This window comes from Condylura cristata, unplaced genomic scaffold (genome assembly GCF_000260355.1).
Source record: "Condylura cristata isolate star-nosed mole 26May11 unplaced genomic scaffold, ConCri1.0 scaffold00010, whole genome shotgun sequence".
In the NCBI taxonomy this organism is placed as follows: Eukaryota; Metazoa; Chordata; class Mammalia; order Eulipotyphla; family Talpidae; genus Condylura; species Condylura cristata.
Window position 1 is genome coordinate 19,831,605 of NW_004567111.1, and position 24,910 is coordinate 19,856,514.

The following is a 24,910-nucleotide window of genomic DNA, read 5'->3' on the forward strand; positions in this document are numbered from 1 at the left end:
AAAGTTATAATTCCTGATGATAATTACTTGCAACTTTCTGTCAATTACCAGTTGCTATGACCCCTGTAAAGGCACAAGTAAATTTAAAAGCCTGAATGTCTTAAATAAACTTTTTCTATCGCTTAACTGACTTTATTCTAAGTCCTATCTGTAGCATGACAAAAACAGTGTCAGCCTAGGAATTAAAAGCATATTAATCAACTACAAAAACCACTGCTTCCATGTGTACTGAAGCACATGGAAATTAGCAGACTACTAATTAGCAGTCTACTAGTTAATAATGACATGCATGTAGTGAATATCTGATCATTCTTATACAAATTAGGCAGTTTTAGAAAACAAAACATTATTTGCCCAAACTAGGAATACAGTAACACAAGCAACTACTAAATGATAACAGATGAAGTCAAAAGAAGCCATAGGTCTGTGATTCCATAAATTGAAGAAATACGAGAGGATGGGGGCAGATTTCTTGTTGGGGTTCTTATCTGTACTTAATTTATTAATTCTCAAAATGCTAAATCAGTTAAATTTCCATTCACTTTCTATTCTCAGCTCTGCCACTGAAATGTAGAGCACAAAGAAACAATCTCAAAATTTTCGGTGACAACTAATCAATTTCTTAGATACTCACCCATCCTCCCACTACAGATACATCTCTTCTTAAAATATTTAAACTAAACCACACACCACAGCATGCCAGAAATAGTATGCAATCATATACTAATAACATCTTTCTTCTGTTGATGTCACCTCAGCTTGACCTCTTGTCATCATCTAAACTATTATGGTTTCTCTGATAGTCTCTATCACAGTACCCTGTTAATTTTTCTCATTGCCCTTATACCTACTGCTGGTTACTTGTTTGCTTAATTATTTACTTTCTGTCATCCCACTGAATTGAAAAGCAGGAAATAAAAAATATTTTAATCATTAGTTACCAGTTCCTCTAAAGTACCTGATATTCTGAAAGGTGCCCACCAAACATTATTTAATTAATGTATAGTGACTGTGTTTTATAGTTTACCAAGATTTCATAGGAACAAAGTTCATTAGCAGCTGAATCAGAGAATATAAATTTCCAATTATCTCAGCTTAAATATTAAAACAAATAACAATGTTATCTAAGAATAGTTTTGTTCTTTAGTCCGTTGATATGGCTTGTTATACTGATTTGCTTCTGAAATACCAGGATAAACTACTCTTGGTCACAGTAGATTATCCTTTTTATACATGAGTGCATTCTGTTTGCTAGTATTTTGTAGAGGATTTTTATATCCATGTTCATAACAGATACTAGTCTGCGCTTTTTCTTATTATAGCTCATCTGGTTGAGAGTATCCCCCTTCTTCTATGAAATTAGTATTTCTCCCAGAAGTAATCTCAATAGCTGCTAAAAAGTCACTTACCAAAAAAAAAAAGTCAACATTTATTCATGATAAAACTCTCAGCAAACTATTCAGCAAACTAGGAAAAATTAACTTCCTTAGCATGATAAAGGGCATCTACTAAAACTCTACAACTACCATATCTCATGATGAAAGATAAAACTTCTCCCCCGAGACCCAGAAAAATCAAAGGATATCCTTGCTCTCTCCACCCTATTCAACTTTGTATTGAAGGTCTCAACCAGGGCACAGAGAAATAAAAGGCATACACATTGAAAGAGAAAAAAAAATAAAAGAGTCTATTCACAGAGATTATGATTACCTAAGTAGAAAATTCCACCGTGCCCCAAAAAAACCCATTATAATAAGTGATACAATCTACAATGTACAAAAATCAATTGTATTTCTATATATAACAACAGATAATTTAAAATTGAAATGTCAAAATAGTATCATGTACAATACCACCAAAAAACATTCCATTAAATACTTAAGTTTAACATTAACAAAATATGTGCAAGACCCACCTATCACTGAAACTACAAAACACTGTTGAAAGAAATTGAAGACCCAAGTAAATGATGAGACAGATGTACCATCTTCATGGATTACAAGAGTCAAGATTACTAAAAATGTTAATTTTTCCAAAAATATATTGCTTGATATATTGAAATCACAGAACTTTTTGGAGACATTTAAAAAGTTGACTAAACTTTCCATGGAAATACTAAGTAAAATAGCCTAAATGCACTTGAAAAGGGATAACAAAATTGTAGGATTCATACTATTTGATTTTAAAACTTACTATATCAATTTGTTATCAAAGCAGTGTGGAAGGGGTGAAAAAACAGACTTGTAGATTAATACAAACAGATACATGATAAACTGATTTTTCACAGAAAATATAAAAACAGTTTTGGGTTAATTCTGAGATAAACATGTTTCTTTTCTATGACACTAAATCAGAAACTGCAGTAGTGATTTTCTCAGTTTAAAGATTTACCAAGGATCAAATGTGTTAGGAGAAAAAATGAAAAATTTCAGAGGGTAAAACTAGAGAGAATTAACATCAGTAGATAGAATCAGCATAGAATTATATAAAAGATATGTGCTGGGTTTTAAGCTTTGTACATTTCTAAATTACAAAGATACTATTATTGAGGACATAACAGTCATTTCAAAAACATACATCTGAAAAAGAAAAGAGGACGCAATGCAAACATTAAGATAAAGCTTTTCTCTCAACTTTTTTTTTTTATATAAGTAATTCTCTACAAGCTTTGAAACCCAAAACCAATCAAATTCAGTACACTGTGAATTGTTATTCCTTGGTGATGAGGAATGGTAGAGGCAGAAACTGTACAATTTATGATAATCTCAGAGAGCGGTAAACAATAAATGATCTATTAAGAATGAAAAACAAACAGGCTAAGACCCCCCCACCCCACCCCCCAAAAAAAACCCACCCGAGCAAATTAAAAGTTTATAGTTGATAGCACTTATTGTTTTCATTGCGTGGCCAAGATATGTTCCCTTTTCCATGCCCAAACCCGAAGGTCCAATAGCCAGAACTTTCAAGACTGTAGGTGGCAAAGAATGGCGTGGGTACCATCACACTGAGCTTTTCATGGCATAAACTAAATTCCAGTTTTAAGAGACTGGAAGAGAAAGGGGGCGTGGCAGGGAAGAGAAGTGACTGGATGGGGCAAGAGAAGATGATTGGAAGATGATTTCATAGTGCAGGCGCTGGATGAAATTACAAGGACTGGGTGGGCGAGTTTACAAAGCTTGGAGTCAGGTAGTGTAGGCAAATTAGTCACCCACAAGGCACAGGGGTGAGAAAATTATGGAATCGGCACTAACTAACACGAGGCAAAATGAACAGGGAAGACGAACAGCAATCCAGGGTGAACGCCCCTCAAACCTCAGACCCCAGGAAACGTGAAGACCAGGGATGGGGACCCCACAGGAGCTGAGGTAGCGCCAGGAGCCAGGTAGGAGTCAGGTGGCCGTACTGGGAACACTGCCGCCCGAAGCCGAGCAAAAGGGGCCTCCACGGCATTAAATCCCAGCCTCCCAGGGAGCGCAGAGGTGCAGGCGAGCAGCGATGGCTCTGGGGTCCCGAGCGAAAGACACCTCACTCACCTGGTTGGTGACCTAAAAGGAAACACAAGATACAATTTAGAGGATACCTCGGGAGAAACAGCGGCAGCCCGGTTCCCTCCACCCCGGACTGCTGCTTCAGGCCAAGATCCAAGCCGCGCTAACCTCGGGATTGGCCTCCAGCGGCAGCCAGCGCTGACCCTCCATGGCCGCTCCGCCCGGCCCCGCTCCGGCACTGACAGCCGCCGCCGTCGCCACCGCCGCCGCTTCCGCCCCCGCGCGCCTTGACCTGGGACCGTCCAACCTAGCTATCCCGGGGGGGGGAAGCCGAGAAATCCGACAGGCTTGACAACACCCAGGCCGCTTTATCATTCACCACAAAGTCACGGAATAAATATTCCTTAGACATATATTCTAAGAGGGAAAGAATGGGAGACTCTTTTCCAGTGCACGAAGAAAAATAATCTGAATCCACAGGCTGCTCCCCTCACACTTGGACTCTTCCCAGTCGAGCCAAGCGCTGGTGTACTACGCATGCGCCTCTAGCTGGTCCTTGACCGCGTGCTCGCTGGAGCCCTCCAGATCGTGCAGAAGCAGCACGAGGCGCTAGGGGGCGCGTCGGCGAGGCCAATTTAGCCAGGTTGTAACTGGGTCTCTGCCCATCTGGAGGCCTTAAGGCCACAGGACGTCGGGGAGTCGTGCCCCAGATGCGATGTGTACAGAAATGGTGTGTTGGCAGTACTGAGTGGGTTGCCTTTTATCTATCTACACAATTACGCTTGACAAAAATATTTCAAGTACTGTTGTGAATCAGACACTGTTAAGTGCTGGGTACACAAAGCTCAGCTCGCTTGCAGACAAAGGGAAAAGAAAAGATCACAAGAAAGGGTGATACATTCTGTGACAGAGGTAGTTGAAATGTAAACGGCAAAGAAGAGCTGTTCAAGAGCTGGACAAGTTTCCATAAGGAATCCCGGAAAAGCGGGTCGGCTGGTCTGCACCCTTAAGAAACAGTAGATGTTAGCCAGGCAGAGAGAAAAGACGGCTCTAAATTGGGAAAGTGTGCTTTGTGACCACATAGTCTGCAAAATTGAAAGGCAGTGGCTTGAGGGATACTGGAGAGAGAAGCAGGGACAGGTAGGTTCAAGACATCCGGGTTTCATCCTAAAATTAGCAGGAAATTATTGAAGGATTTTGCACAGGGTTTTTGTTTTTTTTTTCACTCTCTTATCCGCCGGACTTTGAACTCAAAGAAGAATGCAGCAATGCCTTTTTTCCTCCATGTTTCCCCAAGGCCTTACCCGGCACCTTATACATAGTTTATATGCAATAAATATTTGAGGAATGAATGCAAAAATCAGATATAAGGAAACACCATTTGTAAATATTGTGGACAATTTGCAATAGCAAAATAATGCAATTTAATTAAAGCAGTAACCATGGAGGTGGAGGGGCAGGCACAGATTAAAGAAATATTGTTCAGAGGGCGTATCCCTGAAGGCTGGGGTAGTGGGCAAATTACTTAAAAAGGACCGATTTAATGGCGTGAATAGAAACTGGACTTTTGATGGGATAACCAAATTGTAATGCTGTACGCCTGAAACTCACCTAAGCACAAAAATCCTTCCCCCCCAAAAAAATGGCCAAAAAAAGCTGAAGTTAAAAAAAAAAGGGGGCCCTCCCTGGTGGCTCAGCGGGTTAAAGCACAGCACTGAGAATCTAAAGCCGCTTCCGCACGAGTTCAATTCCCGCAAGCCCCGGAGGTGACCACATGGTGTGGCAGGCCTCTCCTGGCCCACCCGCTGCTCCTCTCAGCAGTGTACTTCGACCATCTGCCTGTTCTGTTGCCCACTCTGTCTCTGGTGAAGCCTCTCACCGCCCCTGAGCCTCTGGCCTGTACCCCAGTTCTGTATGCACAAATAAATAAAATCTTTAAAAAAAAAAAAAAAAAAGGGGGATAGCGATTTATTCCTCTGATGAGCAGGAATTGTCAATGATGACTCCAGACATCTGACCTGTCTAACAGCACTTATTACTACTCTACCCAACAGAGGTCATTCAGGAAGAGGAAAAATTGGCAAGAAAGAAAAGCTATTTTTATTCACTGAACTTTCCTTTCTTTGGAATTTCCAAGTCTTTCAACCAGATCTTCCGGCCACTGTTTCTCAGCTTCCAAGCCTCCAAGGGATTTCCAATCCTTTGACTCCTCTTTCTCCTTATCTAAATGACAGACAGTTGCCATACCCACCCAACTGTGACTTGATAAATCTGAGATATCCAGCTATGATGGGCAGCTGTACTTGTGTAATCACTTGAGTTCCATGTTGGCATGCCTCTCAGTGGCATGCCATGGGCTGCTTTTCAGATGACATGCTCTCAGAGGAATGGTCTTGCTCCAGAACCCTGGGGTTCTGTACTGTGATGCTCCTGTTAGGACTTGCCCAAAGACAGCACACAACATCTTTGTCCATCTCTAGCACCACTAGATTTGCTGAGACAAGAACCAAACAGCAAGACAACTTGCATTCCAGTCTGGACTTGCTGCAGAGCTCGCCTGTCCCAAGGCACTTGCTCAAACTTGCTGCCTTCCATGTCAGTAAATGCATCAGAGCTTACTCCCAAGTGTGGCATAAACTACCTCCAAAAACCAAGGAAGCCACAAAGTGCTCTGCCTCTTACCTATTAGTAGGAATTGCAAGCTACTTAATACTCTTCACTTTATTTTTTAAGACGGATTTATTGATTTATGCATGCAGAACTGGGGTACATGCTAGAAGTGCAGGTACGGTGAGAAGACTCACCAGAGACAGTGGGGAGCAGAATAGGCAGATGGATGAAATACACTACTGAGGGGAACAGTGAGCGAGACAGGAGAAGTCTGCTGCACCATGTTGGTCACCTCCCTGGCCAGGGATTGAACTCCCACTGAAGGGGCTGTGACCAGCTTCCCAGTGCTGCATTTTAACTGATTGCACCACCAGGGAGGACACAATACCCTTTAGTTTGAGAGTTTCTCTTAATATGTGCCAGACCTTTGGACCCATTAAAACTACATTCATCTGATAAACCTCTAATGTTTACAGGATTTAACCTCTACCTGCTGGCACATGTCTATCATCATGTCAAGGGCACTAGCACTCAAACTTGACTGGACATGCAAACAGCTGGGGAATCAGAAATGCAGATTTTGATTCAATAAGCCTGAAAGGGAACCCACTATTTTACATCATTGATCCCAATGTTTTAACTTTCCTTTATCTATAACCTTTGCCAAATAAGAATGACGTATTTCTCTAGAAAAGGGACAAATAATGTCAATCCTCACTATTGAAGAATTCTACATTTTTAATTCACTCACTTGCTAAAATTGATTTGCAATCCCCAAATTCATTATCTTGTGGTGCTCTCCTAATCATTCACAGGCACACCCAAAGTTTCAATTTGAGCTTGAACAAGTCATTGCTCTGCTTCCTGGTTTCAGGTCTCATACTATAAACAGTGTTAGTTTTTGCCACTTATTTATCACCATATTTCTCTGTTCTTTGTCAGTGATTTCAGTATACTAAATGATCTCAAGCTTTGTGCTTTCTTGTTGGTTTGTTTTAAACATTTATTTTATTTGTACATACAAGAACTGGGGTCTAGGCCAGAGGTGCAGGGGGATTCACCAGAGACAGAGTGGGGAGCCAAACAGGCAGATGGACTGAAATACGCTGCTGAGGGGAGCAGCAGACAAGGCAGAAATCTGATGCACAATGTGGGTCACCTCCCTGGCCGGAATCGAACTCATGCTTCAGTGAGACTAACTCCTGAGCCAACTAACTCCTGAAGGCCCCAACAGTGTTTTCTTATATTCCAAAGCACAAGATTAGGTTGTGCCTTATAGAGAAAATGTTGAATACGGTCTTTCAAGCAGGAGTTATGGTGCTGTTGGCTCTGAGTTCAGTGTGAATAAATTCGCACTATATATTGAGCGAGGTGTCTTTAAACAAGGTTACGTATCCATCTACTGATGATAATGAGACCCGAGTCTCTGAGGAACCCAGCCAGTGTTTTCCCTAGGAGCAGTGGTGGATGTATTTACTAATTCAGTATCAGTGGTGACGTTAGCCACCATAACTGCCATGAATAATGACCATGAACTGGATATTCCCCAGTCCTGTACACTGACTTGTCTTTGTATTCTGAGTTAAAGCCTTCTTTCTCACCCTTTTAAATATCTTTCTTGTTTTCTGAGGGATTTGGCGATTTCTCCAACCTTAAACTGAAATAAACAAGCCTTTTCTTTTATCTGTTCAAGACCATCTGCACTGCTTAGGGATCCATGTTACAGATTGTATGATTGTTTTGTAAGAAAACATGGAATTTTGGCCATTCTTTCAATAATCAATGTTTGCCTTATGAAACCAAGTTTACAACCCACTGTTCTCTTTCCATGCCAACTTCCCTACCTGGTAACATTGTTTATGTCAAATCACAGCAGTTTTGAAGGACATTTGCAATGGCAGCTAAACATTGTAAGTATACAGCAGCAATATCACAGAAGTGTTGGATATCTAGGACCAAGTCCACGCATGCTCCTCAGTTACCATTGCTGCCTGGCTGCCTGTATAAAGAAGTCACCTGATATGCACAGGTTGATTGCTGAGATGTTATATGTGAAGAAAATAGAACTTAATGTGAGGGAATTTTTACATAAGGCTGTCATCACAGTTGTAGCCAGCCAGGTCTGCATCTTTGCTTATGCTGCTCATTGATTACCGCCACTACTCACTACCCTCCTCCATACGCATCGTTGAATGCCTGCAGTGCAACTAGAGCATTCAATTAGCACACAGCAGCTGGAAAAGATTTCATCAGGTGCACTGGGATTTCTGAACCCCTCTGGAGTTCTCTGACATTACACTGCAAGACAAAATTAAAACCAGAGTTTGAATTTTTATTTATTAGCTAGGTGATCCTGCATTAACATCCTTGAACTTCAGTATTTTCATCTTTACAGTGTAAGTAATGTATGATCTAGACAGCTCATGATGATGAAAACAGGAGGTAGCATTTATCACTACTTATTATGTGAAGGGGCTTTAATTTACATACGGATCGCTTTCCCCCCTTAATAAAAACCCTGAGGCACACATATTAAGAGCTTCATTTAACATTTTTAAAGATTTGTTTATTTATGCATACAAGAGCTGGGGTGCAGGCCAGAAGTGCAGGCCATCAGAGACAAAGTGGGGAGCAGAACAGGCAGCCTGACTGAAATACACGGCTGAGAGGAGCAGCAGCCGAGACGGGAGAGGTCTGCTGCACCACGTGCGGGCAGCTCCCTGGCAGGGATATAACTAGTAGCTGAGATTGCTTCATAGTGCTGTGACTTAACCCCTTGCACCACCAGGGAGGCCCCAATAGCCTCATTTTTACAGCCTATAAAGCTGATGTCCAGAAAGGCTATCTACACTGACATCACACAGCTGAGTGATTAAAAGAGGATTTAGAGTCTGACTTGTATGGTTTCAGAGTCTAGCACACCATGCAATCTTCCAGTGTCATAGTTTTCTGTTGGTGCTAGAACAAATTTCCACAAATTTAGTAGTCAAACCCCCCACAAATTTATTACATTACGATCTGAAGGTCAGAAGCTGAAATGAGGTTATGGAGCTAACATCTCAACCTTGAGGTGTTGGTAAGAGAATTCATATTTTTCTTTCTTTTCCAGCATCTAGAGTTCCCTGGCTCTTGGCCACCCCGACCATCTTCACAGCCAGCAATGATTGGTTAGTCTTTCTTACATCACATCTCTAACACTTGCTCTGAGTCTAACTCCCCTGCCACCATCTTCCACAATGAAGAATCTTGGGGATTACACGAAGTCCCTCTAGGAAGTCCAAGCATATTTTATTATAAGAGCCACTGAGGAACACACTTAATTCCATCTGTAATCTTAATCCTCCCTCGCCATGTAACAATGTATTCACAATTCTGGATGTTTTAAATTAATTAAAGAAAGCCATAGGTGACCCCATTCTCATGCTTGCCTGTGTAAACAACCCCCAGTCAATGCCTGTAAATGCCTCAAGGTTAGGAAATCAAAACACTAAGAAGAGCTGATCACAATGTTTCCGGCAGGCTTTAAGTTACAGCCAATTAATAATTTCCTTACTTTGCTTCCATCTTTTTGTCCATAAAAGTCTCATGTTCCCGTTGGTTGCGCATTCCTCACCACTTACTGTTTTGCCCAAATCCAATCAAGTTTTAGTCACATGAACTATTAATGTTTTAATATGCCTCAGTTTATCTTTTAACACATCGTTGGGGAAGCATCTTTCTGCTTATCACATCCATGGATAGGATAGGACTAAACACATATCCCGTCCCATCCTGTCCCATTGTTCTGTCCAGCCCTAGCCTATCGATTGCTTTATTTTTCCAGCATCTTTAACTTGCTGCTCCACCAGAGAGGGCTCCATTTTTCCAGCATCTTTTTATCAAGATTATGTTTCATATCCTCACCTCTATCTCCTGTAGGTTCAGCTTCTCGTCCATTTTGTTGCTAATGACACTTCCAACCACATGATTCTATCTCTTGTGGTCACAACATGGGACTTGGGGAAAGTAGTAATGTGTCACCCGAGACCCCCGAGGCCCCTGTATTAGAGGAAGGGTGGGCATATTACCCAAGAAGGAAAATCAGAGACCTCTTTGAGGATTAAGATAAAAGAATAGCTTCCTTTTCTCCCTGGGACCATGAGCCACAGGCTATGGGCTCAGAGGTGCTGGTGGCCACATACCCATAGGCACTAAACAGTCCCCTACAATATATAAAGATGGAAAGCAATAAATGATAACTAAATTCACGGGTGGCTTCTTACTAGATTCTGGTGGTGGCTATGGTAGACAATGTTTTTTGAAAATATAATTTGGATCATGTGTTAGAATCGTAGTATCCGATCAGTGGCAAAATACCCGTTCTTATGCCATATATGAGCAAGTACATAGAGAAAAATTGTTGTCATTACTGTAACTAGAGGTAAAGCAGATGTGGAAACAGTAAGTTGGTGAATCTAGATAAAGACTATACAGATGCTCGGTGGATTGTTATTGCAACTTTTCTGGGGGGAGAAAAATCAAGTTTTAAAAAATAACAACTTGGCGAGGAGATAATTTTGGATACTGTCTAGAATGGATTTGAGATGAGTAGGAGGGAAGTGGGAAGACCAGACGGAAAGTATTGCTGTCATCAGGTTGAAGGGTGGAATAGGACAGTGGCAACCGGGAGAGAGAAATGCATCCCGGTACCACACCCAGCTAAGTCCGTGAAGCAAATCCGAGTGGCGGAAAGCTATTCTTACAGAATTCCAACAGGCTTCAGCCTTGCAGAACGAAATTCCACTGGGCAGAGGGCGCGGCATTCCAGATGCAGCCAAACTATTGTTAGGCTCAATTACTCGTGCAGTCCGCTCACGCTCCGGCAGAGGGCGCTGTGGGCCCGCGGCTGGGACGAGTCCACGTCTACAGCGTCAGGGGGAGGCGGCAGTCTGAAGCTAACGTGAGCTTCTCTGAACAAAGCCGCTTCCTCATCTTTGGGCACCTTCTCTTACAGTTCCTCCTTTCTTTCGATGGGCAAATAATTAAAACTTATTTTTAAAGGCTACAAGGACGAGCTACACAAAGTTGAATACTTCTGCCCCTCCTCCCGCATCCTCTGCGTGCGCCCGACCAGAGGGGCAGGAAGAGGAAGCGGAAGCGCGGCGGCCTGGGGAGCGTCCACCTGGCGGGCGGCGCGGGCGGCCGGTGATGGCGATGGAGGGCGCCCCCGAGCCGCTGCTGGATGCCAAGTCCAGGGTAAGTGTGCCTTTGGAAGGAGCCGGGACAGAAGCGCTGTAAAGCCAGAGTGATCTTGCCCTAAACTGTGTTTTCTGCTCCCGTTTCAGGTCACCAACCAGGTGAGTGGACAGCCGTCTTTTCGACCTCCGCTGGGCAACGGGTGGGCGGCAACACCTGCCTGCCCTGCCTCCGGCCACCCGTGGATGCTGCTCGGTTGAGCCTGTCCAGATCGCCCCGCAGGCCCAGGCCCGGGCCCCGGTCGCGGGCGACTGACTTGCATCGCCACTCCGCTTTGCGCCTTCCTTTTTGCATCCGACAGGGTAGCCACTGCCCTGTAGCTTGACCTCCCCACCCACCCAGCTTCATAAGTACAAATATGTAGTTCTTCCTTAATAAGGGGGCTTCCCCCTCCCCAATTTAGGCATGCATTATTTTAGATGAGGTATGGAGAACGAAGAAATTAACTTTTAACGGAAATAGCACCGCAAATCGTTTCTTACTCCTCAAAGTTATTTTCAGAGCAGACTTTAACTTTATTTTTTTACTTAAGGAACAAGAATTTAAAATTTTATGTTTGTGTTAGCCCTCATTTGTTGTTTCAAGTGTTCCAGCCCTGTTTTAGCTAATTATTTTTTAGACAAATAACTTACTGCATACTTACGCGAATACCAGTACTAACACTACATAGTGTGGCAGGTCTGGAGTTACCTTGGTCTATACAAAATATAAAGAAGGGCTGAGATAAGATAAAATGAGTATACAAGGGATGAAAGATGTCCCTTGACTTCTCTCCTGGAGGAGGAAGTCAGTTACTGACTTACTGTACATTCAGTCTCATAAATCATTTTATCCCTTATGCTAAATCATGTGTGTGTTATGATATTCTGAAACTAAATTATGCTAGGTTATAGGGTTTTAAAACTCAAAACTTTTGACTGGGGGGGGGTGGTTGGAGGGAGTTGTTTCAAACAACGTTGCTGCATTGCACTTCTGGAGATTTGAAGTCCAAAATTAGTCTATGAAAATCAAGGTGTTAGCAGGGCTGTTTCCTTCTGGAGGCTTTAGAAGAGAATGTTTCCTGGTCTTTTCTAGCTTGGAGAAGTGATTCATTATGTTGTGATCTCTATTTACATCTTCAAAGCACATCATGTTAATCTGCTGCTGTTTTTACTCTTTGCTACCATCATCATACTACCTCCTCTGCTGTCCCCCCAATACCTGTCTTAGAAGGATCCCTGTGATTACACTGCTAGGAAGATCATCCCCCTTCAAGACCTTTAATTCAGTCATATCTGCAAGGTCTGATTTGTCATGTTACAGGTTTCAGAGATTGGAAAGCGGACATATTTGAGGAGGGTGGGGGATTATGCAGCCTGCCACATATCCCTTCCACATACTTCACAAAATTTATTTGAGAGTTTAGAAAGTTAACTCTGTTGAAAATACTTTTTAAAGATATCCTTGACATCTATTAAATACCCAGTAAATTGGACACATGATGTTTGAAACCTTTGTAAAGAAAAATCACAAAAAGCGATTAACTTCCAATTTCCTGCTGGACATCTATATAAGAAGCTTGAAGTCAACTACCCTATCCTAAAAACAAGTAAAAAGCCAAACAAACAACTTTTTTTGAGCCACCAGAGAGGTGAGGCCACAGGACAAACTACTGCTTCCTAACCTGGAGTGACAAGTAAATTATTCATAGTTTATGCATTGTTTTTTTTAACATGCGAGACAGTGATTATATGTATTCAAAAATGTTTATGACATTCAACTGTATTTCATTTGTATTGTATGCTTTTTAAATGTGCCAGATGTAACTAATTTTTAGGGCTAATAGTTGGAATTCTTTGAGCTCTCATATCTCTGAGTCTTGAAATGTATCTCAACCACATATGAATTAGGGAGTTCAGGTATGACCACCTCCAGTCAGAGTTCACACCTCCATGCAGAGTTCACGCCTCCTACAAACTTGTCAGCACACTGTTTTCTCTACCTTTAGATTCTAAGTTCACCTTTCCTTAAAACTGAGCTACTATCTTACCTACCCTGCTGCTAAGCTCCCAACTGGAACTTCCTAATTTCCTTAATGCCCTTTTCCCCAATTAGTGTTTGTTTTGTTTGTAGAATAGGCCAGAATTGCTAGGTGGCAGGGGAGTGAATGTGTGTGAGAGGATTCATCAGAGATGGAGTGGGGAACAGAACAGGCAGACTGACTGAAATACACTGCTGAGGGGAACAGCAGGTGGGCCAGGAGGGGTCTGCCGCGCCATGTGGGTCAGCTCCCTGGCTGGGGATGGAACTCAGGCCCCAGTGGTGATAGTGCTGAGACTACTCCTAGGCCACCAGGGAGACCCAGTCCTGACGAGTTTTTGCAGTCTAAGTCAGAATAGCTTCCTCCCCTACTTGAAGCTTTTCAAGATTCTGTAAGTCTAGTCAAAAGTCTCAATTATTTACCTTGGCACACAGGGCCCTTCAAAACACCTCTTCCCTTTTATAGTTCATTCCACTCCAGCCACATGGGCCTCACTGTTCCTGCATTTTACTCAGCAGACCCTCTGTTGAAATTTTTCGTAGCTTTTCCTTCACTTTATTTAGGGCTCTTCCTACTTAAAAAAAAAAAAAAAAAAACAAAACAAAACACTTCCTCAAAGAAGTTCTGCCCCATGCTGTAAGTGCCTTCTTACCTCTCCTGTGCTTCATGAGAAATATTTTATTCTTCTCTGTTATTTTTACTGGCACTGTGGACATCTCAGGAGAAACTGGTAAACCAAATCTGAACTACTTTTTTTGTTCTTTATATTTGTTAACATTCCTGTAAACATATATAGCTGAGATGACATAGTTAGAATACAATTTTGATAAGTCATACATCCACTTGAAGTTTATTGACAAAGTTATTGCAGCCAGTTTCCCTGCTTTAATTATCTATTGCTGCCTGACAAACCACCCAAAAATGAATGACTAAAAAACAGCTGTTTAATTATCTCTCGTGATTCTGTGCATTAACTGGGCTTAGCTGGGTGGTGGTTTCTACTCCCCATCATGTCAGCTGGAGCTCCAGTCATCTGGGTGCCTAATTGGGACAGAAGTCTAGAGGGCTCACTCCCGTGATGAGTGATGACTTAGGCTGTAACCTCTGCCTGAGCTGATAATTAGAGGGACTTGGTTTTTCTTCACATGGCTGCTCACATGGTGGCTGCTTTCCGTGAGGGAGAGTCCCCATAGTCAGCATTCCATGGAGGAGCAGACACTCACCATCCTAAGACCCAGGCGGGAAGATGCCACCGAGCCTCTTCTAGCATGTTCTACTGGTCAGGGCAATCACACGGAGCACTGTTTCATGTAGAGGGAAAATTAAGCTCCACTTCTTAATCTGAGGAGCAAATGTAGACAGGGAAGAATGCAATAGGTCATTGAACATTGTTTTTGGAGACCAATTGCCACCTACTCCAGAAGCTGTAAACAATCCAATAAATACTTAATTTGAACAACGACTTTATACCAGCTATTAATTCAAGTTGATTCACTAATCTAGATGAACAGTGCACCGGCTTTCATGGAATTTGCATTTTCTTGAGGAAAAAGGTAGTAAGCATTTCAGATAATAAATGGCTATGAAGAAAATAAATCAAAGTGTATATGATGGTATTGTTAGATAAGATGGGGAAAGGCTAGTAACTCAGTAAACTCAGGCTAGAGCAAATATGAGCCCCCAAGTAGCAATATGCCCTTCAATCAATTTCCACATATAAAGGTACTTAGAACACATATCACTGTCTAATAGAGCTTTGTGTGATGATGTTAATTTTCTGTTCGGGCTCTGTCCAGTGTGGCACGTGTAGCTGTTAAGCCCTTGATAAGTGACTAGTGCAAAGGAACTGGATTTTTAAAATCTTTTTATTTAAAGGGTCACATTTAGCTCATGATAAATATTGTTGGTGTTGGACAGTTCAACTCCACATGTAGAAGATGCTGAACATCCTTGCCTCACCCCAGACTTAATGTATTTTTTTGACCTACCAGGACATAGTTCATTTCCAAACAGTAATCATACTCTAAGTGTAAGAGGAGTCTGGAATCAGATAAATTTGGGTTTCAACACAAGCTGGACTAGTTTTCTAACTTTGGATACATTGTTCAGTCAGTTTTCTCATAGGCTTTTTGGAAGGATCAATGTGTACAGAACACAACACTCTCCCCAGTTGAAAACTTATTTAAAAACTAAAAGTGCATTTGTGATCAGCTATAAAAAAAGAGAGGTACAGACCCTAATGGGGACATAGAGATATGAGAATAGTTTATACTGTGATAGAGTTATGCATGATTATTTTTGTGATTTTATGATTTTTGAAAAATAAAAATGAGTTAATTTTTTATGGTCTTTATAGTGATGTTTTTATCATCCTGATGAATTCTGCTATGGCATCTAATTTTTGGTGTGACTAAGTTCTTTACTTTTTAATATATACTTGTTTTCTGATTGATTTTCTTTGGAATAAATTTGCCATTGGATGTTTACCACTGGATTTTTTTCTTTGTAGTTTTTAATCATTTTCTTTATACTGGTGAGAATTTTGAGGCTACATTATTTCACTTCTGACACCTACAGTAACAAGTGTGTTCTGAGCTTTTTTTTTTCTCTTTTAAATATCTGTGCAATTATTTTCTATTTAAGCTTAATTCATTTACTTGATTTGCTTTCATTTGCACTTAAAGGTTCAATTTAGGATTTCGGAGATCCCTCAAGTCATAGCCTAATCCGAGCTTTCACCAACTTCACACAAAAAAATGCCTTGCTGCAAGCTCTATTTCCTCCTCGCCTGTCAGTTTCTCTAACAGTGGTCAGTAGACTCCAGAATTAAGTTCCTTAATTGCTTTTCTGCTAAATGTCCTAGGTAATTCCATTTCACTTCAGACTTTCAGGATCAAGTAAGCAATGTCATTCTCTTAGTAGCTATTTGTGGTCAGTAAAGATGGACTTCTTGCATGAAGCAGTTATACAGGCTGAGTACATTTAAGTAGTGTTAATTGAATTTTTGGATATCATCACTGAATTGATTTAAAAGAAGATACTGGTAATCATAGGTTCCTTAGACTCCTGGTCTTGGATTTTTAACCAGCTATTGAACATTCCTCTATTGATATTCCCTATCAATTCCTACTTAATAGCTTTGGACTTAAACTATATAAAGTCCTAACTGATAGATGATATCATTTTCACAGTAACCTGGACTCAAAAAAATTTTTTTAAAGATTTATTTATGCATACAGAAGTGGGGTACAGCCAGAGGTACAGGGGCAGCAAAAGGATTCACCAGAGTCAGAAAGGGGAGCAGAACAGGCAGATGGACAAAGTACACTGCTGAGGGGAGCAGTGGGGGAGCAGAAGAGGTCTGCTGTGCCCTGTGTGTCACCTCTGGGGCGGGGATCAAACTTGCACTGAAGCCACCAAGGCCATGGCTTTGCGGTGCAGCACTCCAACCTGCTGTGCCACCAGGGAGGGCCCTGGACTCAAATTTTGGTATCACTTAAGACCCTTGATTCTTTGTAGCATCAACTTAGTCCTACTTGTCACCACCTTAGTTCAGGCATTTAAAACCCCTTCCTTGGATTATTGTGTTTAACTCTGAAGAGGTGACTATTTTTTAAACAATATGTTCCTTTTACTCAGTTCAGTAAATCCCCATTACCTACAGAAAAGTTTAAATGAGATGTTTCCCATATTTAAATAAAGTATATGAGAGTGCTTTGTAAATCTCTGAAGTTTGAATTTGCAAAGAATTATTGGACTTCTGATCACTTGTGTGTTTTCCTTATAAGGACCCCCCCACACTTTGTGACAGATTATGCTCTATCTCTTAACCAGACACTATTTTATTTCCTAAGCATTTGTATTTATGGTCTGTATGTCACATATTCCTCTTTTAATTGTTTATTCAAAATTGAATTCATAGCAGCCCCTCTAAAGTTTATCTTGGATCACGATAAAATTTTCTTTTCAAGCAGAAATGTGGAATTCACCAACTTAAATCCTGTCTCACCCTCTGGGTATATGTGCAAAATAAAATATGTATCAAAACGTGTATGACATATGGAAAGTTTAGTGATTTTTTTTCAGTTTTTTTCCCCAATTTTCTTGAGCTATAATTAACCTACAGTTACTTGTATAAGTTTAAGTATACTGCATAATAACCTATATGTTGCAAAATGATAGCCACAATACTTTTAGTTAACCATCTCCTATAGTTAACCAAAAAAAAAAGTTATTTAAAAGTGATCATCTGACACCCCAATCAAAATTCAAGAAAAATCACAAGTACCCAGAAATTCACCACATAGCCCTCCCTAGTCAAGTCAGTCTCTTCTGTCCTCCCTATAGATTATGATTTTCCTCCTGTCATATCCTGTTCTTAATTCTCTTGACAGTTCTGTCATCTGTGTATGCCTCCCTAAACAATACTTCCTGTTTTGTAAGTGAATGGAATCAAAACTTTTAATTTCCCCCCAATATTTTGGTGTTAGTATATCTAAGTTCATTTTCATTGCTGTACAGTATTTTGTTTAGCATGTTATTACCAATGAAGAGTACAGTTGTTTACAGCTAAGGTCTATTGGGAATATATTAACTGAAAACCATGTATTCTGTAGGCATGTTTTTTTATATTATTTCCCTATAATTGAATAACATCAGTTTTATTGAGATGGCGATTACTAGATAGAGGCAGTTTTCCAAAAAGATAAGCCCAGTGTAGATGTCCTCCAACAACATGTGACACATCCTACTGACCAGTTCTTGGAATGGTGCCGGTAGCGCCTTGTGGTATTAAATTTGCATTTCCTTGTTGCTTGGTGATAACTGAACACTTTTTCATGTATTTATTAACCATCTAGTGTTATTTTAAAACAGTATCCTTTATTTTTGTATTGAACATTTCCATTTAAAATGTGTCTTATATAACCTTTTCAGTTAGTAACGACACTAACCTTTTATCAGCATCAGCCTGGTGTTCATGCTGTAGCTGATTTGTCTAAAGACCATTTGAGCTAGGAGGAAATTTTGGTTCTTATGCCAACTCTGCCAAAATCAAGTTCACCAACAAACAAGGCTTATTATTATTATTATTATTATCATTATTATTATTATTTTGCCTAGTTAGCACTAATTTGGCAGCAAATGGCATGAATGGATAAATATTTTTTGTGAGTACCTCTGCTCTGTGCTCTATACCTGTGCAAGCTTAGAATCAAGACACAAAATGCCTTCCTTCATGAGATTATGTTTGAGAGTCAGTATTAACAGCTGCATTTATCTAAGCCTGTTTATGTCAGGCAATGCTGAACAGTCATTGACAGGAATTAGATCAGACATACTGAGGCAGCCAGTCAATAAGTATGTAATCTTTGGAGTCAGACAGACATAGCTTTCAGTTCTCATTCCAGAAATGTGTTGTCCAGACGCACAAGTTGTCTAATTGCCCTGAAGCTGGCTTTTGTCATGTGCAAAATGGGAATAATACCCTCCAATGTTATGATTCACTGAGGTAATTAATACATAACACTGCACTGTCCAACACTTGGCAGGTATCCATCATCAACCTGATGAAATCTAAAACCACCTTCTCAGCCAGTCTTTAGGCTGCTGTAAGGTTTGAGGTTGAGACTGTGGGAAGGAAAGACATTGGAATGGTTCTCATGTGTGCCTTGATCAGCTATGAAGATGGTACATAACTTTGACTTCTGAGTTGTGCAACGAGGGCAAGGTTTATGTGGAACAGGAAAAGGATGTAAGAGATGCTTTAAAGCATTTGAAGGCCCCTTCGGTGCAGAAGCAAAATAAAAAAAAAAAAACGAGTATTGCCATATCTTCCTTCTACTTCCATTACACACATGCTGGAGGAGCTTTGTGTTTTTCCTTTTGTGATGATGACAGTGCTGTTTTCTAGCTCTCTATATGCCTTAACTGCCTCTGCATTTTCATTTCAATATTGTTCCTGAGTGATACTAAAATGAAGGAATTTCTTTAACTGCCATTGGCATTGAAACTAAAAGTTGAATGTGAGCGCAGTTACACTGAATACTTGCATTCAAGGCAATGCCTTTACCCTGTGTCATTTGTACTATTCCATTACAGCTTGTGGATTTTCAGTGGAAACTGGGGATGGCCGTGAGCTCCAACAATTGCAAATCGCTTAAGTATCCTTATGTGGCAGTGATGCTAAAAGTGGCTGATCAGTCAGGCCAAGTAAAGAACAAGTCCTTTGAAATGACAATTCCACAGTTTCAGGTTTGTGATTTGACTCATTGAATTTTAGTTCATTGTTCTATAATTGCTGCTTTTAAAAAGATGCTTAAGATCATTCTTAGAGGAAAATTTTAATCACCATTTATTTGCAGTTGTTTTGTTATACTTTACACTTGTTAGCACACACAAAGGATCTGAATTGGTTCCCTTTGGAAATTTCATAAGTTATTTTCCATCTCCTATGTTGAATGTGTCTATTGTAGCTGATACTTTCACAGTTTTCTATTCATGCACTTGGGAAATTGTCATCTCTGGCAGAATGTTTACTTTGCATTTAACTATTTTATTCCTATGCTTATTGTTAAGAATGTTAAGATAAAATGAATCTTATCTTTGAATAGTGATGACCCTGAATTTTCTAATTTTTTTTTTTTACAAGGAGCAAGTCAGAGCAACAGTAATCTGTATTTACATTATTCATATTATCATTCTACCTCTTTTATGTGACTGAAGAAGAAAAAGGGGGAGAGGTTGAGAAATGAGATAGACTTTTAAAGTGCATGCATGAGTGTCACTTGCCATTGACTAATTTAACTCACCTTAGAGTTTTGCTTTTGTTTCATTGTTTTGTCCCCTCTGGTGAGAGATTTGGTCAGAAGCTCTGCAGCAGAAAAACAACCATAGTGAATAAAAAGGAAATGGGTTGAGAATTTTTTTTTTAATTTTTAAAAAATATTTATTTATGCATACAAGAACTGGGGTACAGGCCAGAGGTGTACAGTGGGGGTGAGAGGATTCACTAGAGAAAGAGTGTGGGGAAGAGAACAGGCGAACTGACTGAAATACACTGTTGAGGGGAGCAGTGGACAGGATGGGAGTCTGCGGGGTGAAGTGCTGCAGTGGCGCGGGACAGCTTCATCGTGCTGTGCTTTAACACCCTGCGCCACCAGGCAGGGCCTCAGTTGAGAATTCTTTGTAAATTTTTTGGGAAAATATATTGGTCCTATGCTTCCTTTTAAAGAAAAGCTTCTTGGGGCTCCCCAGGTTACCCAGGGGTTAAGTCTCTGTGCTGTCACCTGAGTTCCATCCCCAACCAGGGAGCTGACCCAAACACAGCCCAGCAGACCTCTCCTGTCTCCTGCTGCACCCCTTAGCAGTGTATTTCAATAAATTTGCCTGTTCTGCTTTACACTCTACTGAAACCTCTCATCCCTGTCCTCTGGCCTATACCCCAGCTCTTCTGTGCATAAATAAAATTTTTTAAAAATAAAAGTTTTTAAATATCATTTTAGGAGGCTTTGTGTTTTTTTTCCTTCACAATTATGGTTTTCCTTCAGCTTGGTTTAAGTATAACTGAAATTGTATCAATATGTAGTTAAGGTGCACAATGTGATGTTTTGGTAGATGTATACATTGTGAAATGATTAACATAACCCAGCTAATTAGCATATGTATTACCTGACATACTTACTATATGTATATGTATGGTGAGAACACTTGAGATGTATTATCAGACTTAAAATACTAAAAATATATATTATCATTCACAATATTCACAATACTACAACCTAGGTCTCCAAAACTTAATTCATCTGATGATTGAACATTTCTACCTTTTGACCAGCATCCTCCATTTCCCCCACCCTCAGCCCTTGGCGACCACCAGCTACTCTGTGTTACTTTGAGTTTTACTTTTTATATTCTACACTTATGGACAAATACATCTTTTCTGTGTTTGTCTTATTTCACCTAAACTAATGTCCTCCAGTTTCATCTTATGTTGTCAAAAATAGTAGGATTTCAGGGCCCCCTCTGGTGACGCAAAGGGTTAAAACACAGCAGTACAAAGCTATCACAGCCACTGTAGCATGAGTTCAATTCTGGCCAGGGAGGTGACCCATATGGTGTGGCAGACCTCTCCTGACCCGCCCACTACTCCTCTCAGCAGTGTATTTCAGTAGATTTGCCTGTTTTGCTCCCCACTCTGTCTCTGGTGAATCCCCTCACGTCCCCCCCACCTCTGGCCTGTACCCCAGGTCTGTATGCATAAATAAATAAATTTAAAAACATAAAGGGTTTCTTTATAGAGGTTGATTACTATTCTCTATATAGCACATTTTCTTATTCCTTCACCTGTAAATAGTGCATACCTTATTATTTCCATATCCTGACTACTGTGAATAATATTGTTGTGAACGGGGGTACAGGTATCTCTTTGAGGTAATGATTATAGGTCTTTTGATATTTACCCAGAAGTAGAATCACTGGATCATATGCTTTGATTTCTTTTAAAACATATCTTTGCATTAGAACAAAAAATAATGGTTATAGAATCAACATCCTAATGGGTCACTTGGAAGGAAATAGGACTTGATGAAAAGGAAATGAATGTAGTGTATTGTATTATGTGAGTAGCCTTCAATTATGTACAAGGACTGAACCAATTTCAAAAGAATATAGGTTTGGTCTTTTTATAATTCACAATCTTAGCCTAGTTTTTACTTTTCTGTGAGGTGACTCTTCTAAATTTTTACATGGTTGAAAGTTAACCAGGCAATCGTAGCTCATTAGTCAAATTATAGGACTGAAAGCTGTCATTGAATTTTTTAGACTTACATCTTTTGGAAGCTGGATTTTGGAGCATTGGCTTGTATCTTCAAAGAAGCTACATTTTGCTTCATTCTAAAATGAACAGACATAAGTGAAAACAAAATACATATATCCTTAAGCAGCAAAATGGAGAATGAAGACCCAAAAAGAAGGGAAATACAAATAAATAAGTCATTAGAAGGCAACCCAATTTTTGAAGTGTAATTTCCCCGTTTACCTCAGCTTCTTGGCAGGTAGAGGAGAAAGGAAAAGAGAATTTGTTTTTTATCCATTCTTATCTGAACTAGTAAAGATTACTTCTCCAGAACCACCATCACAGTTCAGCTTTCAAATGAAGATGAAATAAGCTTCTACCGTATTGTTAATGTTATATCACTTACTGTACTAGAATCCATGTTTTAAAAAACACAGTTCCTCTCACCCTGAAATGCAGTGTGATTTGAAGCCTGTGAACTAACCAGGCTTTTTTGTTTTTATCTTCAGTGATTAGAGTAGTGCTGGTTTTTATTTTTTTTAAGATTTATTTATGCATACAGAACTGGGGTACAGGCCAGAGGTGCAGGGATGATGAGAGGATTCACCAGAGTCAGAGTGGGAAGCAGAACAGGCAGATGGACAAAACATACTGCAGGGAGCAGATGCATGAGACAGGAGGCAGACGCATGAGACAGGAGAGGTTTGCTGCGCCATGTGGATCACCTTCCAGGCAGGATCAAACTTGCATTTAAATGATTGCGGCCAGCTTGCAGAGCTGTGTTCTAACCCGTTGCGCCACTAGGGAGGGCCCCAGTGCTGGGTATTTAATAAATCTTTTTGGCATGGTCTCAAAAAAGCTTTCTCTTGTTTAAAGACGTCAGTCATGCTAATTATCCACTTCTATAGTAGTATTTTTCTTGCAGTACCAGAAAAATTACACCTGTATATTTCTAATTAGAACATTCAATAATAATAGTTAACGAATGCAAACACTATGTTATGTAGCTTCTGGTGGTCAAATATAATTAAAAGTACTTTAATGTCACCTGAAAGCAAAATTAATGTTTTCTTTTTTCTCTCCAGAATTTCTACAAACAGTTCAAGGAAATTGCTGCAGTTATTGAAACTGTGTGAAACTGATGTGGTTGATAGATTACACTCACCATTCTAAAACCATGGACTTCGCTTTCTGTAACAAAACTGCATAAAAATCAAGTTATATTTATTGAATAAAAAAATTGCACTTTTGTTTTTCTATTTTTTTAAATAAAAAGTCAGATAAACAGGAATTAGTGGTAATTTTGGGTAACTTTGTAAATGTATTAATAGGCTCATTTGCTTTTAACAAGCCATCCCGAATTTGGGAATTTGGGCTTCCATCTTGTGAAACTCATGTTTAGATACCAAGCAGCAAAAGGAAGAAAGGGAAAGAGCGCCTCCCTGGTGGCGCATGGGGCTTAAAGCACAGCACTGAGGCTGTCCCTGACCTGGCCAGGGAGGGGACGACCCACATGAGGCAGCAGGCCTCTCCTGTCTCCCCTGCTGCTCTCCCCTCAGCCCTGTAATTCGTCAGTCTGCCTGTTATGGTCCCCCCCTCTGTCTGGTGGATCTTGTCACCCCCTCATCTCTGACCTTTACCCCAGTTCTTGTATGCATAAATAATCTTTATATATATATAGTAAAAAAGGGGTCTCCCTGGTGGCGCAGGAATTAACGTCTCAATGCTATCAAGCTATTGCCCACCACTATGGACCAACATCTAGAACTTTGAAAGTCAAGAAACTATCAGGCTAGTGAGCTTGCCTTAGGAGGCATGACTAATGCTGACCAAATTCACTGAAGCTAGTATAGAAATAAAGTCCAAACTTACTAATTTATATTGAAAAATGTTAGGGCAAAGGAGACTGTAATGCTTTTGATACTCATTCATTCAACACATTTATTTATTGAAATACCTGATGTGCTAGACCGTGCTCATCGCTTGGTGTACAGTGGTGAAAAGAGTTTTCAGAGGGCTTCTGACCTATTGGGGAAGGGATGTAATATAATTAACAACACATAGTACTCAAAATCAGCTGGTTAGTTTACAATAGAATGGGAGAGATGATTCATCCGGGCCTTTCCCTGGTGGCCCAAAGGGTTAAAGCACAGCACTGTGAAGCTCTCCAAGACACTACAGCTTGAGTTTGATCCCTGGCTTAGGGGTGACCCACATGGCATGGGGGACCTTTCCTGACCTGCCCATTGAGCCCCTCAGCAGTTTATTTCAGTCATTCTGCCTGCTCTGCTCCCCACTCTGTCTCTGGTAAATCCTCTCACTCCCCACACCTCTGGCCTATACTCCAACTCTGTATATAAAAATAAATAGATCTTAAAAAAAAAAAAAGATTGTTCTGTTTTGCAGAATAAACACACGTGACTTTGGGTAGTGGGATCTTCAACATGGCTGCTGGTGAGATTTCGTGGTCTGGTCCAGTGAATGCCCCGTCTTCTGCTTGTCTCTTCTCTTGGGGGAGGCTTTTACTACCCTGTGCTTGGTCCACCAGTTTATACTAGATATGTAGAGGGGCAAACAGACATTTTGAATAAAAAATTCTGAGATTAGGCCCCTGTGGTGGTGCAAGGGATGAAAAAAGCGTAGCACTATGAAGCTATCTACAGCTACTTCACCGCAAGTTCGATCCTGGCCAAGGAGCTTCAGACCTCTCCTGTCCCACCCGCCGTATTTCCGCCAATCTGCCTGTTCTGTTGCTCTCACTAC

The 24,910-nt window shown here is 40.5% G+C and overlaps 2 protein-coding genes across 3 annotated transcripts in view; one reads left to right on the plus strand and one right to left on the minus strand.

The window, feature by feature from the left end:
* The window catches only part of UCHL3 (ubiquitin carboxyl-terminal esterase L3 (ubiquitin thiolesterase)), a 46,349-nt gene extending 42,593 nt beyond the window's left edge, over positions 1-3,756 (minus strand). The window contains exons 1-2 of one of the 2 annotated variants that reach the window (XM_012723373.1): positions 3,657-3,740; positions 3,534-3,545 (exon numbers count right to left, since the gene is read on the minus strand). In XM_012723373.1, the coding sequence (XP_012578827.1) occupies positions 3,534-3,545; positions 3,657-3,698 (54 nt within the window). In that variant the 5' untranslated portion in view covers positions 3,699-3,740. Of the gene's footprint in view, positions 1-3,533; positions 3,546-3,656 lie in introns of both variants that reach the window. The other variant, XM_004680093.1, reaches the window with a different exon arrangement.
* Positions 3,757-11,217: 7,461 nt separating this feature from the next.
* Positions 11,218-23,438, plus strand: COMMD6 (COMM domain containing 6). The gene is made up of 4 exons (XM_012723131.1): positions 11,218-11,333; positions 11,423-11,434; positions 19,453-19,605; positions 23,233-23,438. The coding sequence occupies exons 1-4, from the start codon at positions 11,286-11,288 to the stop codon at positions 23,281-23,283; spliced, it is 264 nt and encodes an 87-aa protein (XP_012578585.1). The 5' UTR covers positions 11,218-11,285; the 3' UTR covers positions 23,284-23,438.
* Positions 23,439-24,910: the final 1,472 nt, after the last annotated feature.

Coding starts and splice junctions, on each gene's coding strand:
- COMMD6 (XM_012723131.1), top strand. CDS start 11,286: ATGGCGATGGAGGGCGCCCCCGAGCCGCTGCTGGATGCCAAGTCCAGG. Junction 19,606..23,232: donor TGACAATTCCACAGTTTCAG/GTTTGTGATTTG, acceptor TTTTCTCTCCAG/AATTTCTACAAACAGTTCAA.